The 19,640-nt window shown below is 34.1% G+C and overlaps 1 protein-coding gene across 3 annotated transcripts in view; it reads right to left on the reverse strand.

Annotated features, from left to right (window-relative positions):
* Positions 1 to 19,640, reverse strand: part of LOC136026284 (muscarinic acetylcholine receptor DM1-like) — a 217,100-nt gene that overhangs the window by 104,087 nt on the left and 93,373 nt on the right. For all 3 annotated transcript variants that reach the window (XM_065702681.1, XM_065702680.1, XM_065702682.1), the window contains exon 3: positions 7,992 to 8,149. In XM_065702681.1, coding sequence (XP_065558753.1) covers positions 7,992 to 8,149 — 158 coding nt within the window. The remainder of the gene's footprint in view (positions 1 to 7,991; positions 8,150 to 19,640) is intronic.

Here is a 19,640-nt window from a genome sequence, read left to right on the forward strand (position 1 = left end):
TTTTTTTTGATTTTTTTTTTTAATCCAAACCATTATTTTCTATTTGACGAAATAATTCTAATTAGCAATGACCTATGAATCAAACAAACTGTTTGCGAGGCAATCGAAATCAAACGAAACTTAAATAATAATACATCCGTAAATAGAGACTTGGGTGAATACACACTCAACCTTATATACACAAAATTAATTATGGAAAATAATATAATTCAAAATAAAACAAAAATAGGAACGAATAAAAACAAGCCCAATCCCGAAAGAACTACAAGATTAGCTGCAGAAAAGGCAAATATCGCAATAAGAAATTATTCCAATTTTTAATAAATACAGTTAGTTCAACGAATGAAACTATTAGCTTGTAAAATATTAGCTTTTATCACACAGTCTTGACTGAGCTTTTTGTTAAGAAGTAATGATGCCGAGGCTATTAAAAAAAAAAATGGATTTTTAGCCGAGAGCTTTTATTGTAAGCGTTCTATTGTCTATTATTTTCTTTGCTGAAGGTGGCCCTTAGATTTAGGGCCGAAATATTCAAATAGGTTTTGTTGGTTCACTGTCTTGGGAAAGAAGTCCTCATTATTCTCTCTTCTGTTGTTGTATTATGGAAAGACAGTGTGGTCTTTTTCATTTTATATATATATATATATATATATATATATATATATATATATATATATATATATATATATATATATATATATAATACAATTTCTAATATAATAATATATATATAATTTCTTGCCAGAAAGTAAAATCACTAAATAAATAAAGCTAAAAACACTGAATAACACTAATGATGAGCCGAACCTGGGATTATTGTTGTGCCATGGCCCGAATTTCGGTAGAGGCATTGATGGCTGCTGTCCTAGTAGATCTTAAAGAGGCTGGGCCTTTAGGAAAGGGGTGGAATTTTTTGTGAGTTTTCAATTTATGGGTGACGGGTTCCCAAATTTAGCTAATGTGAAACTCACCATTGTCTTTATTGATGGCTGGTTTATTTTTAGCAATTTCCAAAGCTTCTCTGATTTTCTGCTTTAAGAGTTTTGGGACAATAGCAATAAGTTCGGCTTGGTCAAACTTAATGAGTGGGAAGGGTTTTCAAAGATATGATTGGCCAATGCAGAAAAATTTTCTTCCTCCTTTAGCTTTGTCTTTTTGAGGCAGGCATCAATGGAATCAGCATGTTCTTTTAATCGGTGATGTAGAGGTATCATTGTACAACCTATATAGGTATCACCACAGCTACAAGGAATCTCATATACCCCTGGTGGATCTGAAGTAATCTTGTCCTTGCCTTTGTTCAAGAAGGAGGAGATAGTCCTTCCAGAGGGAAAAAACACCTTAAAGCCAAGCTTTCTGAGTTTGGAGCTTAAAACGTCAATAATGCCCTTGGCATAAGTTTAGTTTTATTTATTTAGTGATTTTACTTTCTGGCAAGAAATTTGAATTTAACCTGATGATGACAGGCACAGGTCCTGTCGAAATTATCATTAAAAAAATCAACCACCTGACATCCATAGATTAGGTAAGCTTATTACCATCTATTATTATTATATATAAAAGTCAGGTTGGCCTCAGAGAATATATTTTATATATATATATATATATATATATATATATATATATATATATATATATATATATTAGTTGCCTTATTATCCGTACAATAAAAATTCTCTACCACTCAATTTGGCTCTACCCTCTATTGGATTTTTGTTAGTTGACACCACTAATTGGAAGATGAGCTTACCCATTTTAGTTTCGATGAACATAAAAGAGTGAATTTAAAACCTGAAACAAGTAGAATGTAGCTTATGTAAAATATCAAATTTAAGACTGGCAGAAATTACTACGAATTAAGAAATGAAAGCAAAGGTAAACAGAAATTAGTATGAAAGATAGAGCCAAACTTAAAACAAAACAAAATTAAAACAAACAGGGGTAGTTTGCCATGTTCAAACCACTTAAAAGGATATCGTATAATTTGGCCTGTAGTAAAAATGAAATTTTATTTATATCTTTGATCTTTGTAATATTAAAGATAAAAAAAACAAGTTTTTTTTAACTGCAAGTAAGAAGCGACATTAAAACTTAAAACGAACAGAAATTGCTCCGTTAATAAAAGGGGTTGTCCCCTCCTCATCGCCTCGCTCTATACGCCAAAGTTGTTGTTTTTTGATTGTTTTAAAAAGTAGAGTTGTGACAAAGAATCAAACTTTAGCATAAAGAGCGGTTTACACTTTTCAAACTTAATAAAACGTATATGTTTAAAATCAGCATTAAAACGCGATTCTTTTGATGCAACTATTGGTTTCAAAATTCGCTTTTTTTAGAGTTTCGGTTACTATTGAGTCGGGTTGCTCCTTACCACAGTTCATTACCACGAACTGTTTGATATCCACGTTTTAGGTTTGACACATATTATCAGCTATTTTTTTTCGTTGCTCTATCTTTCCATGGATTTTCTATTAACTGATTATGGTTTTCTTTATTTGTACATTTTTTTATGTATATATCCGTATATATCCGGAATTCCGGCAATTAATTCTTCTAACAGGCCTATTCACAGTTAATATTAATGAATAGTACAAACATTATGCTTGAAGTTGTGGTGATAAGAATCGTGATAGAAGCAAGGGAGCGCTGTCTTTCCGCTGTCTGGTGTAGATCTCAGAAGGCGAAGCGTGCCACACGATGCCGCCATGCTTTGCAAAGATTTTTTCCACGTTTGGCAGAGTTACCGCCACGCATGTTACATTTTATGCCACTCTTGGGATCTGCCACCTGGTGTACGTGATTTTGAAAAGTGAGCATCCTCTCGGATAGAAGAAGACACAAAGTGAATTTCAATTTTTATAAGACAAATAATTTCAAAAATCGTACAACACCTACTAGATTAATTTAAAACCTTTTCCACAAAATAAGTTTTTTAGAGAAAATTAAAGAGCTCCATAAAGCCAAAAATTTGCAGAAAAAAGAAAAATAATCATCCAAACGTAAAACTACCACTTATCACTATCAACAAAAAAATAAAACTCAAAACGAGCAAAAATTGATATGAGTAGGGTTGACAAAACCCATGCCTTTTTAAGACCAGAAAATAGCTTGTACACACAAAAAAACAACAACAAATGACCATGAACTGTCTGTTTAATGTACATATACTGGGATATTTCTCCCTTCAAGTTTATAAAGGGATATTTCTCCCTTCAAGTTTCAATACTTCTTTTTTTATTGAAGTTATTGTAAAGTGCAAACCATGTTCTGGTCTTGAAAAGGCGTTGGCTCTTTCAACATCCCCTTGAACACACACTGAAAGCTTCAACTTAGTACCATCAACCATTTTTAAAGCATTTCTGATACGTCCTCTTGGCGATCTGGTTGGGCATAGTGTGTTTTGATTTAGTTTCATATTTCACTTCCAATATATCCAACTTTTTTGCTTTATACCCTTAATATTAAAAGCAGCAGTAGTTGTAGTAGCGCGTGGCAGTAGTAGCAGTAGAAGAAGTAACAATAGTAGCATTATTAGAAATGGTAATAGTAGCATTAGTTTGTAAATATTTTGTTCTGGCTAGTTCAATATCCCCCAAAACAAGCCCTGTTAGTGTTTGAACTTGACGCATAAAACTGTTCCTTGGATATTGCTATTACGCCCTTTTGACAACCTGGATACAGACGGCGTGTTGTGATTTGGTTCTCCTTTTCCCCTCAAATTTCCTGGAAAATTTCCCCTTCATACCATTAAGGATAGCTGTAATAGTAGTCACAGCAGATGTAATGGTACTACCAGTAGTAGTATTAATAGTAATAGCGGTATTCCTAGTTGCAGCAGTAGTATTACCGTATTGCCTTTTTGTCAGTAGAACACCCCTCTCATCCACTTCTGGAAGTCTCATCTTAATACAATTAGCCACGGTTATGACATTGCTGGTTTATCATGTTGATAACCTGTATCTTCATTGGCTTCTTGAAATTTTCATCTCAGTTCTTTTAGCCTTACATGTAGTTGCAATATTATTAGTAGTTGAAGTAGTAGTAGTAGCAGTAAATGTAGCAGTAATAGTAGTATTTGTAGAAGCGTGCTCATATTGTCTCTTGGTCACACTATCTTCCCTCTAAGCATTCTCTGAAAGTTTCAATTTAACATCCAAATCAATTCTTAAGATACGTTCTTTTGACAAAATACGTGCACATAGCGTCTTTGATTTTGTTCAAATTTCCCCACAATATTGTAAATGGAGTTATGTGGTAGCAGTAATGGTGGTATTACTACTAGTGATAATTGTAGTAGTAGTGGTAGCATGCAAATATTGCCTTTTTTTGTCATCTCCCTTATCATTTCCTGGAAGTTCGAAATTAATATACTCAGTCATTCCTGAGTATCGCCCTTTCGACAATCCATGTACACATAACGTGTTTCGATTTAGTTCATCGATCCCCTCAACATTTTCTTAAAGGCTCATTTGAACGCACTTTGTCATTTTGGAAAGTAAAATTGAAACGTGCACACCTTTCTCAATAACATATACTATATGTAAAAAATGAACGAACTGCCTAACTTACAGCCCTTGCCCTGAGAGTTTGACTTTACCAAAGACATAATCACTGGACCTTTCAATAATGTTGAGCAAAATAGCTCTCATGAACCTTTGATCTGACGTGTTTTGGGGAATGACAGGCTTGGAAGGAGGCTGGTTTGCCTCCACTGACTTTTGATTCTAACAAAGGAGACTAGAAATTCCGACTTCCAATCAATGAGCCCCATCCGACCCGAGGTTTATACAACCACCCGTTCCATAAATATCTTATATGTCTCGGTGCATAAATTACAACCCTTGCTCCTTGGCTCGGGGGGGGGGATATCTCCACCCTGACAATTTTGTTATATGCTCCTTGGACTATTAAGAACAAAATGGCCATCTGACAATTTGGATCAGATGCGCTTGGGGAAAAGATGATGCCGGAGAGTGGGGGAGGGGCGTTTCCCTCCTCACTTTTGACTCTTAAAGAAAAGTGGAACTATATATTTCCGATCAAATGAGCCTCTTCTAAAGCTCACACGACCATCCCTTCCATTAAATCCTCATATGCCCCAGGGCATAACTTAAAACCCTTATCCCAGACTCTGGGGGGTTTTCTCAACCACATGGGCCTCGTTATGCTATCCTTATATTTTTTTTGACAAATGGATATCTCAAAATGTCTATCGAATGTATTTGGAGAAAATACGACGTTATTGGGGAGGAGGTAGCTGCCCTCTGACCAATTTGACTCTTAAAAAGGGCACTAGAACTTCTGATTTCCTATCCAATGAGCCCCATCTGAAGTTTATAGGAACACCTTTTCCATGAAAATCTTATGCCCCCGGGGCATAGCTTACAATCATTATTTAGAGGTCTGGGGTGTTGTCACCCTTAAAGAAATAATTTTCTGACCTTTCAACTAAGCTGAACAAAATGGCTCATTCTGAACAAAATCTCAAAATTTTGATTGAATGTATTTGGGGAAATAATAGGCATGGGGGGGGAGTCAAAGTGCCCTGGTGTAAAAAAATAACGACAAAATAAGTAATACGTTGTGCCCACATTGCTCTTTACTTAGGCAGTGCTATTGCGTTGCCTCTTATAATTATCCCAAAAAAGGCTTCATGGCCTGAAAAGGAGGGGAAGATACATGCTTTATACTATTGTAACATTAACTCGATACAAGCAAAAGAGAGAAAGAGAGAAAGGGAGACAGAGAGACTTGGAGGGGGAAAGATTTTGAAGGATGATAAGATGTTCTGGTCACTCAGCTAAAGTTGGACCTGCTCTAATTGAAGCCAAAGTGAAGCTAGCTAATTGTTAATAGTGTTAAAGGTGATCCATTGAATTCACATTTGTTGGTCAGCTGATTGGTCAGTACCTCCTGGTCCACAAAAAGAGGCGACTTTACCTTATTTTCATTTTGGTGTCTCTAGTTCATATCACATTAAGCTTTTATTGAAATTATGTTTTGGTTTTTGCCTGTGTGACAATCTGGTAAATAAAAATGAATTTAATCTGTATTGGTTAATCTTTAACTCGACTTGTGTTGGGGAAGAGAATTTTAGGGGAGTTTTCAGCATATATTGAAGTTTGGTATGCCGTTTAACAATCATAGCCTAAAAGTTCAGGATCAGATGGGCTTGATGCTTCATACATTTCTCAGTAATTAATCTATGCGTGAGAAAGTTATCAACATAGCCTTTCGCTTTTCTATAGTCCTGGCTTTTGTTTTTAACACGTCATCGCAATCATCTTGGCCTAATAGTTTAATCATTATTCATGCTCAGCCAGTAGTAGATTCTGACGAGGCCCGGGGCTACACTGGCTGCACTTTACTTTTGTATGTTGCTTAGTTTTATTGATACGAATCTATAAAGTCAAAAAAAGTATACAAATTCTATACACCCATTCACCTCTTTCTAAAATCCGACATGCACCCCTTGCTCAGAATTTTATTTCCTACTAGAAAAAAGGTAGTGTTTCTGCAAATTCTATATTAACTCTTATCCCATTTCATATATTAGGATTGAATTCAGATTTTCATAATCACTAGGTACTCCTCTAGGCTGAAAAACCATCTTTTTAGCTTTTTATGTCTTATCTCTAACTTTATATTTACGCTATTCTAACTCATTTATTATGCCTATATGAACGTACAACCACAGAGAAATATGTAATAGTGTTAATATCTCTATTGCTGCGGCCTTTTTGATTTATTCTATTCTTTTAATAACTTATCTGTCTCATTCATATCCGCTTAATTACTTTTCACATCAAAGAATCAAATTGCCATTTTTAATGCCATTTCTAACGGTATTATTGAGGCTGACTATCCCTCAAAATGTTCGAATGGTATTACTTTAGCGATTTATTTATTACTAATGGGGATCCCGTTCCTAAGTATACCTGACTCTAATACCGGCTTGCAACATCCTCTCATTTTGTTAGCATGCAAAGACAATAACTACCATCACACTGTTTAGGTGCATCTGTTAACATGAATGTTTTTGTTTGTGAGGTCATGATTAAGTTAACTCTATGTCGATTTCACATCATGGACAATTGGGATTTTTCCAATTATTATTATTTTTTGTACTAAATTTTGCTTTAATACGTTAATGATGGTTATTACTTCTTTTTTTTTAACATGTATCTATTGGAAAATTTATGTTACGAAATAAAAAAAAACTGCAAAATGTATTTTGTGAAAAACTTATTTCTCAAAATTAAAAAAAAAAAAACTGCAAGATTAATGGATATTTACAGCATAAAACCGAAAATCCTAAGACCCCTTAGATCCTAATCAGAGCCTGGATATTCAATTGGAAAATTTATGTTACGAAATAAAAAAAAACTGCAAAATGTATTTTGTGAAAAACTTATTTCTCAAAATTAAAAAAAAACTGCAAGACTAATGGATATCTAGAGCATAAAACCGAAAATCCTAAGACCTCTGAGATCCTAAGCGTAAACTAAAAAAAAATCAGAGCCTGGATATTCAAAACAGACACTAAATTTTACGGCTAGCGTGAAGAAACAATCATTGAAATATACATTAAAACTAAGAAGTGTCCAGTTTTTATTCTTTTTTGCTTATATATTATAAAAATAAATTATTTGGCGCAATCAATCGGCATTGGCTACTTAAACAAGCTGTATAATCTAAAAACACTCCACAAATTTAACTTGCATTCCAAATATCTTATCCATACTTTATCTATGATTATGTTTACTAAAACGTCCTTCTCCTTATTTACTTTTGATCAAATGTTAAGATCTTAGATTAATCGACAAAGTTCCACATTTCTTCCCTCCTGTCTTCCTTAAGATGTAAATAAAAGGACCAATCTCAATATTTGGTCTATGCTCCATGAAGCCTTACATCAGACTATAATACTAGTGCATTTTCCTATCTAAATTATTTACGGAGAGCAAACAGGGGAAAATCAATCTTGAACTTACTCTCTGGAACAGTTCTTTTCCCTTCAATGTAAGGCCATGAATAAATCCAAGGGGGCCATAAGACTAATGATATTACCCAAGCTGATGCTATCATAGCCCCAGCTCGGCGTGGTGTTCTTCGAGCTCGATAAGTTAGTGGTCTCGTAACAGAAAAGTACCTGTAAAAAAATGTTAAGTAAATTAAATAGGTCTTCACGTAAAATCGTCAAAGATCAGCTTTGATAATATAAACGTCAGTATGGTGAATAACATACATTTTATTGGAAAGTGAGAGAGCAGAAAAAAGTATTTAGTTTTTTTTATTGTTAATGAACAGTAATTTTTTTAAGGAGATGTTTTTCCTGCCTTTATTACTGGAAAACACAAGCTCTATATTAAAAGATCCCAATTCAAGCTATTTCAGCATTTGAGGAAAGGAGACATGCTCGAAGGGTGGCGTTAAAAGTTTGTATCACCTCTGTGAATATCATAATTTTCTTTCTTCACAGGTTTTTGATAAAATGTTTAAATAAGCTGTTGGTAATTTATTTATTAAATTTGTATTTACGTGAATACGTATTTCAAGTATTTAGGTGTTAATGCATTTACGTTTGTAAACTTACTAGGTACTTAATACTTCAGTCTCATTAATACAAACGACATCGCTGTGGAGACAATGGCTAGTATGATTATAAACCTACTGTTTTTAATTTGGATGTTTCAGAATGTGATTCTTCATGTGAAAATACCAGGCGTGACATTGCTTTAAATAAGCAAACTGAAACACGTGGATTTTGCTATATGAATCAAAACAGCATTATTGATATTACAAAGAGATTTAGTCAAAGTCAAGTTACAATGTATTGTAGAAAATGTGACCCTGACTTTGCATGCCAAGAATCCCAATGATCTGCCACCACTAATCGCTGTCGGTGATCACCTAAATGTGGAAGAAGATGAAGGAAAATTTGGGGGGGGGTATTTTCTTCGATGGGCTTTTTCTGGCGGGTATTTTCCGTGTGGGGCTATTTGACCGTGGGATTTCCGGAGGGGTAAACGCAGGCCACTGAAAAAAAGATGGATTTTGGTCCATAGTGCTTTTGAAAAAAAAATTATGTAGCACCAATTATAGTTCTGAACTAAACAAGAATGTGTTCTAGAAACCCAAACAACAACTTTGACGTTACTATGAATTCTTCTTTAAGAAATTTTCAAAAGTGATATTCTTTGAACAAAACTACTGTATAGACTTCAATATACGAATCATGCAAACAAGTTTTCATTAAATCGGAATATCTCTTGATCAGTCAAATTCATTTCTTTATTTTCTAATTTATAGACTATGCTTCAAAGGAAAATTTAGTCTTTTGAAATTGGGACCAAAGAAAATTGAGAGCGAATCAAAGAGATTTGTAAAACTATTTCAGTTAATAAGTCCTTAAATCAAGATCGCCTGGCACGAAGAAAACTATTTCATTGAACAAGATTAGTTGATAGTCAATAGAAAGACTAGAGCTCTTAGTCCAGTTCTTGGTTGGGATAGTTTTATCCTAAACATTATGGGGACAAGGAAACGGCAAAACTACGGGGTTTTGAATTTGAAGAACCAAATTGCTTAACGAATAGGAGATTCAAGCACTGACACAAAGTTACGAGTAAAATGGCAATTACAGGTTAATTATGAGGGAAGGGGGGGGGGGGGGGGTTTGTGACTACAAATAGAACTATGACAGACGCTAGAACGGGAAAACATACACTGACATCAGTTAGAGGAGGAGCATGGTCATATTTCGAAAATAGTATTTTTGGTATCTTCAGTTTTAAAAAACCGAAAAAGTCCCCACCCCAACCGTATTAGATCTTGAAAAGGAAACTTCTTTCTAAAAACAAAACAAACAAAAAAAATAAACTTAGCCTTCATTCCCATGAGTTGCCTCCACAGCATTCGTACTTGCTGTCTTAAAATACCTTACGCATACAGGTTAAAATATATACGAGTTCACTAAGTGTTATATTCTGAAAATTTTGGATTTTCATTTTTAAATAAATATACTCAACTTTAGTCCCCTCCTACTTAATTTAAGTAGCATTGATCCCACGCTAGTTATTTGATGATTTTCTTCATTACAATTAAGTAATCAGTCATACAAAAAACGTCTCAATCTTACACATTTCATAAGAATCGTCGTCAATGAACAAATTTGTTTTAAAGATTATTGCTTGTGGGAGTCTGGGGACTTACGAACATTAGAATTAGCTTCAATTTTGTTTTGATTGATACCCACGTTGTCAGGCCTTTGTTCTATTTTTTCCAACCTTTCTCCTTTTTTTGCTCTTTTGGCTCGTTTTCTTGATCTTTCTGATGATAATGATTTACTTTACTTTAAAGGTTTGACCAGACGTATTAATTATATATAGTTAGCACAATAAAATGATTTTAAGATCACTTTACTCTTTTCGATATATAAATAAATTTGATAACGAAAACAACAACAAGAAAATAGTTTTAAATAAGAGTAGTAAGGTGTATTATTGTATGAAAATTTCATTATGAGGTAAATCTTGTTTTATAAAAATATTTTTACATGTTCAGGAAATAATTAACAGGTTCATTTTTTGGTATCCAACAATCCATTGTCCAAATATGAAACATGTGTAACCATTTTGCAGGGCGCCCACCCGTCAAAGGGCGCCACTTAGTAGTAACACAATTCCAAAAATCCATAAACATATTTTTTATGCTCACAAATCCTTTTGGAGGAATTTGCAAGAAATTCCTTCTTGCAACTTGGACCGTTGAAGAGTTTCAACTATGTTATGGTGTGGCATCAATACTTGCTTAGACTAAAGTCTTCCCTTTTCTGGCTGGCGTGTAAGGCGACAACAGTGCATCTCTGAGATAGTGTATCCAGTGCTTTGAATGAAAAATCTTCCAGGGTGAGCTCGATTGCGCAACATTCTTCTCATAACAGGATCGTAGTTTTACTCTCTGCCCTTCAAGCTTCCTGATTCCAGGAGGGACTCAGCACAAAAGACCAAGTGTATGCAGCCTGTACCCACACTAGCCAGGTGTCCCCAGTAAGACATCGACTGCTTCTAATTTTTTCAGTCATAAACTGGTGTTTAGTCTTTTAACAGACAAAGCCGTTGGTGATGCTGTCTGTCCAGAGAATATAAAGGATTTTTCTGTGACAGTTACTGTCAAATACCCGGATTTTCTTATTAAGCGGCATAGTCAACGTCAAGATTCACATCTATTCCATACATCAGTACAGCATAAAACTGCTGTTGAAAAAGTTGAGTTTAAGTTACAAATTTCTTAACTTGTCAAAGGCGTTTCCAGGGTAAGCAGCACGTGTGATAATTACGTGCCCAAGGATCCATTCAGATTAGCTGATCCTTTCAGTGTATTTCCAATCCTCAGCTTCCATCAGAATATCCCCGCCAAATTTGAGCGGCAGAACAGCCATGGTCCACATGACTGCACATGCCTTTATTTTAATCGTGTTGATTGAAAGCCCACCTCGTTCGGCTGTATTTGAAATTTCAGTGATGTTTCACTACATATACTCTCATAGATGTGATAGAAGAGTTATATCAGCAGCGAAAACCTGTCTAAGAGAGTGTGCTTCTGGCTTTATTTGAATTCTACCTATGAAGTTACGTATCTATAACATCAAATAGAATTAACCAAAAAATTTATTCCTAAAAAGCGACAAAGAAATCCAGTCAAAAAATAACCAGATCCATATAGTACCATTAAATTCCATACGAATTTATTTGTAAAGCGCCCAAGCTCTTTGGGCTAAGGCTGCCAAAAAATAAATAACGAACACTAAATGGCCCAAAAACCCAACAAGTATAAATACAATTATCATGTCAAATAGGAAGAACGCTTTACAAACTTTCACAATTTTAAGCCATATAATATCAACAGACAACCTGTCGTAATGCTTCAGTTCGACTTGTAAATAAATTTCTCAAAGCTTTTTGCACAGAAAGTTTACCATTTAATAGGTTGTAATTTAATTTACTAACTCGTTTTCCCTAGGGTAAGGAATTTGGTCAGATAATAAGCCTTGCATGCAAACAGTTCAATGAAACACGCCAACCTATATACAGTAACTTCATTATTACAGCGTTTACTGAATATAATAGTTCCCAGAAGTAAATTAAAGGCTGCAGGGCCGAAGAATTAACGCAATTAAATGACAGAGAAGCAGAAAATTTACTTGTACAAAATTCTGTGAATTAAAATTTTCGTTCATTTTACTTGCTTAAATTTTTATAGTGTAAAAAGAAATCACCAATGCAAAACCATAAACACAGACACAAACGCCCACCACAAAACTGAACAAAAAAAATATAAACTATTAAAAATAAAAAATAATAAATACTATATAATATATAATAAATACTATATCAAATATAATAGATAATAAACATTAAATAAACAATCTAAATTCGTCAGAAGTCTGAGAAAATTTGTTATGAGCCTTAATTGTGGAAAAAAGATCCATGTCAGTGACGTCATTTTTCTATACTTTATTGCAGTACAACAATGACGTTGACACACTTATGTTGAAAAACTGAAGATTTTCATGCATGGAAAAGTTTACATTAAATTCCGCAAAAACTGGTCTTGATATCCCTTGCCTTGTTTCTTTACTTTGAATTCAAACTAGATCAAACAAAACACAATATAAAACTAGCTTCAACGGGTGCTAGAGAAAAAATTGAAGAAATCTCTGAACTAGACGTAGAAGTAACTTTGGAAACGTTCCAACCTTATATATAATAAACAAAGTTGAAGACTTGCAAGCCAACCTGTGACTTCGAAACGCTTTCTTTTGGTATTTTCTCTCTGAGCTTGAAGCCTAACCCCCCCCCCCCCCTAAAGCAACACGTATGCAAGGTGCTAATTTTTAACTGCGTAAAGCTTGGGGATATACAACATTCTTCGCAGTCTCATTGTTTATATAAATAGATCGTCCGGTTTACCGACTCTAGAACATGCAACATATAATTGCTCATGGGAAACACAATCCGTATTAAGATCTATACCTTATTTTTCTAATGATTGCCCTTGAGCTTTGTTGATGGTGATTGCAAATGCTAATTGATTTGGGAATTGCAATCTTTTAAATTAAAAAAGGTAGATCCGTTGTAATCATGAGAATGCGAGGAAATAAGAACAGCTTCACCCTCTGAAGGCCCTGTCAAGATTGTTGCCTCTATTACGTTTTCCATTATTTTTTTTTTACGTCAAGTTGCGTGCTGTTGCAAAGCTTTGGTGGGTTAATAATTTTGCAACAGTATTGTTGATACACCTAGAGTTCCCCTGGAGATCCAGGGAACTTAAAAATTCTGATGGATAGTTAACACCTTCATTTGATTCCAGAACTGTGTCGACTGACTTGTAAATGACTGCCTGGTCTCGATTCTTGGTCAGAATAATAATATTGATTTCGTGGACGTCTTTGTTCTTGGCTGCCATAATCAATCGTTCACTTTGCCATTTATAATTTTTATAATTGGTTAGAATATTCGGAAATACCTTTTCAACCAAGTCATTTTTTGAGGTCACTAAATTACAGAATTGAGAAGGCAGTTGTATACGTCCTGAAATTGAGTCAACTGGGAGCTTTCCGTTCCCAAATGCCAGCAATTGATCTAAAAATATTTCAGCAGAGTGATCGTTTTGCAATCACACACGCATATTTATAGTTAATTTTAATTTCTTCACGTGTACCCATAAATTAGAATTTTAAGGCAAGTATTCATTTCGTCTGCAGGTGTCGTTCTAGGAATAACAGGTAATGTTTGCCTGAAATCTCCGTTGGAATTTCCTCGCAAATATTGCAATGATCAGTCAAGAGCCTCGAGTGATTTTTTGTGTGCCATTGTGCACTCGTCCCAAACAATAAGTTTGCATTGCTGCAATCCCAGATGATTTGGAAATGTTGCACGTGGGAGTTTCTATAGACTGCATATTCAGAGGTAACTTCGAAGCGGAATGAGCGGTTCTTTCACCAAGCAGTAACGTTGCAGCTATTCTGGACGAAGCAAAGGCCAACGCTATGTAATTTTTGGGTCGAATTGATGACGTAAATTGGACATTCCTAGTCTGGCCCTTTCTCTTTGAGCCGCAAGCCTAGTTTTGCATTGCTCTGGTGTTTCCTCCTGGTGTTCCCTTTTTGGTGACATTGAAGGACAATTATACACGCATTGCTTTTGTAATACAGCGACACGCCTTCTTTTTTTACTATCTCTATCAGCCGCAAGCCTGGAATCTCGTTGCGAGCAGGGCGTCATTTATATATTTTTATCCTTTTTTCAGTTTTTTTCCTTTTTTTAGTTTTTTTTTTTTGATGGTCATATTGAATATGACGTTATGTATAGTTCTTTTTTTAGTTTTTTTTTTTTTTTAGTTTTTATTTTTTTCTTTTTCTCTTTTTCAGTTTTTTCTTTTTTTGTTTTTTGTCTGTTTTCTTTTTTTTCTTTTTTAGTTTTTCTTTTTTCTTTTTTTCTTTTTTATTTTTTTAGTTTCTTCTTTTTTTTAGTTTTTTCTTTTTTTTTAGTTTTTTTCTTTTTTAGTTTTTGCTTTTTTTATTCTTTTTATTTTTTTAGCTTTTCCTTTTTTTAGTTTTTGTCTTTTTAGTTTTTTTCTTTTTCGCGTGCCAAGCGTGCCAAGCATGGCATGCGGTAGGATTCTATATATGAATTCTCATTGTCCCTTGTGTTCTAACCGCAGACAGTGCTGGGTCCGGCGGCTTCACTGCCGGGGCCCATTAAAGCATGTGGCAGGCTTCTATGTATGGATTCTCATTGTCCCTTGTGTTCTAACCACAGACAGTGCTGGGTCCCGGTGGCTTAGCCACCGGGCCCCAGTATGGCACGCAGCAGGCTTCTATGTATGGATTCTCATTGTCTCTTGTGTTCTGGGTCCCGGCAACGCTATGTCATTTTTGGATCGAATTGATGACGTAAATTGGATATTCCTAATCTGGCCCTTTCTCTTTGAGCCGCAAGCCTTTTTTGCGTTGCTCAGGTGTTCGCTTTTTTATCTTTTATTACAGTTTTTTCCTTTTTTTATTTTTTTTTTATTTTTTAAAGTTTTTGACGTTTAGTTTTTTTAGTTTTTTTCTTTTTTAGTTTTTAGTCTGGCCCTTTCTCTCTGAGCCGCAAGCCTGGTTTTGCGTTGCTCCAGTGTTTCATCCTGGTGTTCAATTCTTGGTAACATATTAGGATAATTTCTTTTTGACATTAAATGACACTTTGACAAATTGTCTTTGAGCAGCAAGCATTCTAAACTTCAACAATTTCTACTAAACTTCAGTCTTTTGGTTTTCTGTTTTAAGGTTTTCGAATTGCTTTAATCCATTGTCAGAATATATTTAGAAATATTTGTGCAGTCGCCAGTTTTTCACATTTTAAGCAATTTAATAAGAATTTCTTTTTGACGTTAATTGACACTTTGATAAATTTTCTTTGAGCAGCAAGCATTCTAAACTTCAACAATTTCTACTAAACTTCATACTTTTGGTTTTCTGTTTTAAGGTTTTCGAATTGCTTTAATCCATTGTCTAAATATATTGAAATATTTGTGCAATCACAAGTTTTTTACATTTTAAGCAATTTAATAAAATTTAAAAATAGCCTCAAATTTTTTAGCTCTTGTAACGGTAATAACGTGTAACGGTGTAACGGTAAAGATAGTGTAACAGACAGACGGACGGACGGACGGACACTACATTTTCATGTACATAGATTACATATATATATATATATATATATATATATATATATATATATATATATATATATATATATATATATATATATATATATATATATATATATATATATATATATATATATATATATATCATCCTTGAAGGAGGGGCCCAACATCAAGCATGTGGATGAATCTCATCCAGTTGCTATATTTGTTTTGTCATTTTTTTTAAATAGAGTTCCCTAAATTTGTTTACGCATATACTTGACCATTTAAATGTTGCAGTTGAATGTATCAGCTCTTCATGCTCGTGCATAATTTCAATTTCAGCCAAAATTGTGACTACAATTTAAAGAATTTAAAGTAAGCCCTTTAAATTCTGATGACAAAAAAGGCCTATTATTTAGTGAGCTCAGTAATTCTGAAAATAAATAAGATCCCAAAAAAGTAAGAGTGACGTAAAAAAAAATATACGAGAAAAAAGTTTATTATCCACATTTATAGACAATACGACTTTTTTTCCCAGGAGTAAGAAAAAGAAAAGAGCATTAGACAGTGTCTTTAGAAGAAAAATGTCTGCGTGGGAAGATATTATTGGAAACCTATTCAAAAAGATATTTTGTAGTGTATCCTATTTAGATTGCACTGTAAATAGAACTACAGAAAAGGCTGGGGAATCAATATATTAAATGAAAGAAAAATATTTCAAGGTGTTAAAGCTCATCTGGAGCTGTGTATTATTTTCTGGCATCAATTGTCGAATTAAGCGATGCTTCGGCCGGTCCTTTGATGTCATCATGCTTGTTTCAGTTTGAATTCTCTGTCCAAGCTTGAACCATCATCAGGGCCCAAACGAGCCTTGCGATAACATGACAAAGGACTTATACAAATTTTCTTTCATTCAACGCTGTATGCGTGATAACCAATACCTGCAAGTGAGCTCAAACCCCGTCTTCCAATGGCTTATAAATTGGAAAAAACTTCAAATAAATTTTCCTTGATGCACTACCTCAGGCCCTCTTCTTTTCCCTAAGAGTCAAAATGTAAAGTCAATAAGATTAAAAACATTATTTCTACTTTAAAGTACGTCCATCCATGGTTGGTTTAATTTATATAAAAAAAAAAAAAAAACAGTTTGAAAATTTCCCTAAAAGCCTAAATTGTAAAATTATTTAATTGACACAGCTTCCATGTGGGACAAGCAGGAGTCAATATAATGATGTGAAAATACTGCCTTGTCGTCTATTCTATGTCTTGTGTTTTGTTGGATATCGGAATCAGCAAGCTGCTATCCCAATACCAAATCGTAAGGAGCACCGGCTCGAATACTGAAGACCTGATTCTACCCTGAAATTGTATTTCAACTCTGGCAACAATTCACTTAAAGTAAATATAGCTTTAAAACAAAACAAAAAACTTTTAGCATGCTGACCAATGGTCGGTGTTGCACAGGTACCGATCTCTTTATTCACTGCCTTCGGCTGGGAGTGCAATATGTGGTCGGGGGCAAATCATCCTACATTTCACGTATTTCCCCCCAGATTTGCCCAAGTACCCATTTAGAGCTGGGTCAACTCAGGATGGGCTTACAGAGTGACACCATTGACCCGTGTTCTCGTCACCCCGTTCCAAACCAAATAACCAGTAATACCAGGAATCGAGCCCCTCTTCTCATAATTTCACCCCATTGCGTTAACCAGTCGGCCAGGACAGCTCTAAACTAAATCCATAACTTAAATTAATAACCTAAAGTATCATTATTAAAGTAAGTAATTATGAAGACGATACTGCCTTTCCGTCCTACAAAATAAAAGAAGATAACGAGGAATTTTGTGAAGACTGGAAATTACTGTAAAACTGGAAAAAACTGTTTAAAAAACGATGTATTTGTTATTTTTAAAAGTAATTCAACCGTTAAGGATATACTTAATTTTATTAAGAATAACACCCCAGTTACTCGTTAAAAAATGTATGCCAAATAACGTGCAGTTGCAGAAATTATCATGTTGGTAGAACAAACTTGGGAAAACGGATACAGCATCATAAAGAAACCAAATTGAAAGCATTGAATTCTAATAGTATTTTAATATGTTTTTATCTTGCCTTAAGCAACTACATCTTTTATAGCCCAAGCCTTCCACACTATTGGACGAAAAAATTCTAATTAGTAATTACATAGGGATCAAATAAAATGATAGTGAAGTATTTGAAACTAAGTGAAATTTGAATAATAAAATGTCTCTAAATAGAGATTTGGGTACACACCTAAACCTATGTACACACATTTTATTTTAAAAAGCCGTTTAATAGAGCATAAAATAAAACATTAGCCAATCAAAATGAAACCATTTCCATAGGGCACACAAGACTTGCCTCGAACTGAGAAAATATTGCAATAAGCAGTTGTTCCGTTTTTTAATCAATTTGAATAGTTAGAAACGACAACCATTTTAGTCAGTCTTAGTCGGGGCTGCCACCCCTAGGGGTTTGTCACTATTTCTAGTCATTTTTCATATTGCCTTAACAAAACATCACTAGATCAGCACATAAATCACTAGATAATTGAAGAAAATCACAAAAATCACTAAAATGTTTTTTTCACCAGGTGGCAACTGTAGTCTTAGCAGAAACTTTTTAAGGTAAGGACATAAAGATAATATCAAATTTTACTCTAAATATGATGATTTTAGTTGAAAAAATTTAATGTCGATGTGTTTTTCCGCATGTAAGTTTTATGTGACTTACTGTCACAAAATTCCTCAGTATCTTCTTTTATTTTATTAAAGTAAGTTAATTTTAGTGGTTATCCTTATGGATTTAAAAAAAAATTCAAGCAGGGGCCTTTAAAAAGGTCCTTGCTAAATGGGCCTTTAGGGGCCCAGCCTGGATACTGAAGAATAGACATATGTCAAGATAATATTCATTCAAAAGGTCTATCATAAGGCTATCTAAAAGAGCCGATTTCGCCTCTTCTATAAAGTAAAAAAAGAAAAAAGAAATTAAAAAAAAAACAGATAAAAAAAGAACGACAAAAATAATTTAAGAACTAATTAAAAACAAAACTTAAAAACTAAAAAATCTCTAACACTTTTAGATTCTCCATGCTCAGCACTCAATCCATAATGAAACACTTATCGTTCACCGTAAGTAAGCACTTAAGTCAATATCAAGCTACAGATATTTTCAAACAGGTTGATCGATCATTCTCTAAAGAAAAACTGAATGTTCTTTTTGAAATTGCTTCATTTTTTTGAAGTTGTCACTAAGTTTTATTTATTCAGTGAAATTCTGCCACCTTTGAATGATTTTTATTTTTTGTTTGAACGGTCAAACTGTTCTATTTTGATCTTGAATGATGATAGTAAAGATTAGGGAGAATCGTTAAGTTCATGGTTTAAGCAGTACTAGCGGATTCCATCTTTTATGTCCGTTTTTTATTTGATCAGGAGGGCAGGGAACTTCGACTGTTCTTAAACATTTAAGATATCCATTTTTCTAAAGTCAGTAGTAGTGGATCCATGGTTTACTTTCAAAAATAATGCTCTCATCAGCGTTATATTGCTGCCAAGCACAGTAATGCGTTAAATCCCCAAAAACGTCAAAAAACATTTATGTCCCCCCCCCTCTTCAACCTATCTTAGCTGTTGTCACCCTTGAAAACGCCCTTTTTCAAAGAAATTTCTTCTGGTTCTTTCAAAATTATGAGGATAGTATTAAATCTTCGTCAGTGTTGCTACACTGAACTGTACAAATAAATGAATAAAACTAGTTAGTTAAATTTGACAGTGCTTTTTGCCTGTAAATTGTTCAAACATTAGCAACCAGCTCATTCCTAAAGACAAATACACTTCCACATAACCTTTGCCTTTTTTAGGTGTCTGGTGTCATATATTTTTATTTTTTTGCTGATTTTTGGGTTTATCAAATATTAG

The sequence above is a fragment of the Artemia franciscana genome, chromosome 4 (genome assembly GCF_032884065.1).
Source record: "Artemia franciscana chromosome 4, ASM3288406v1, whole genome shotgun sequence".
Lineage (NCBI taxonomy): Eukaryota > Metazoa > Arthropoda > Branchiopoda > Anostraca > Artemiidae > Artemia > Artemia franciscana.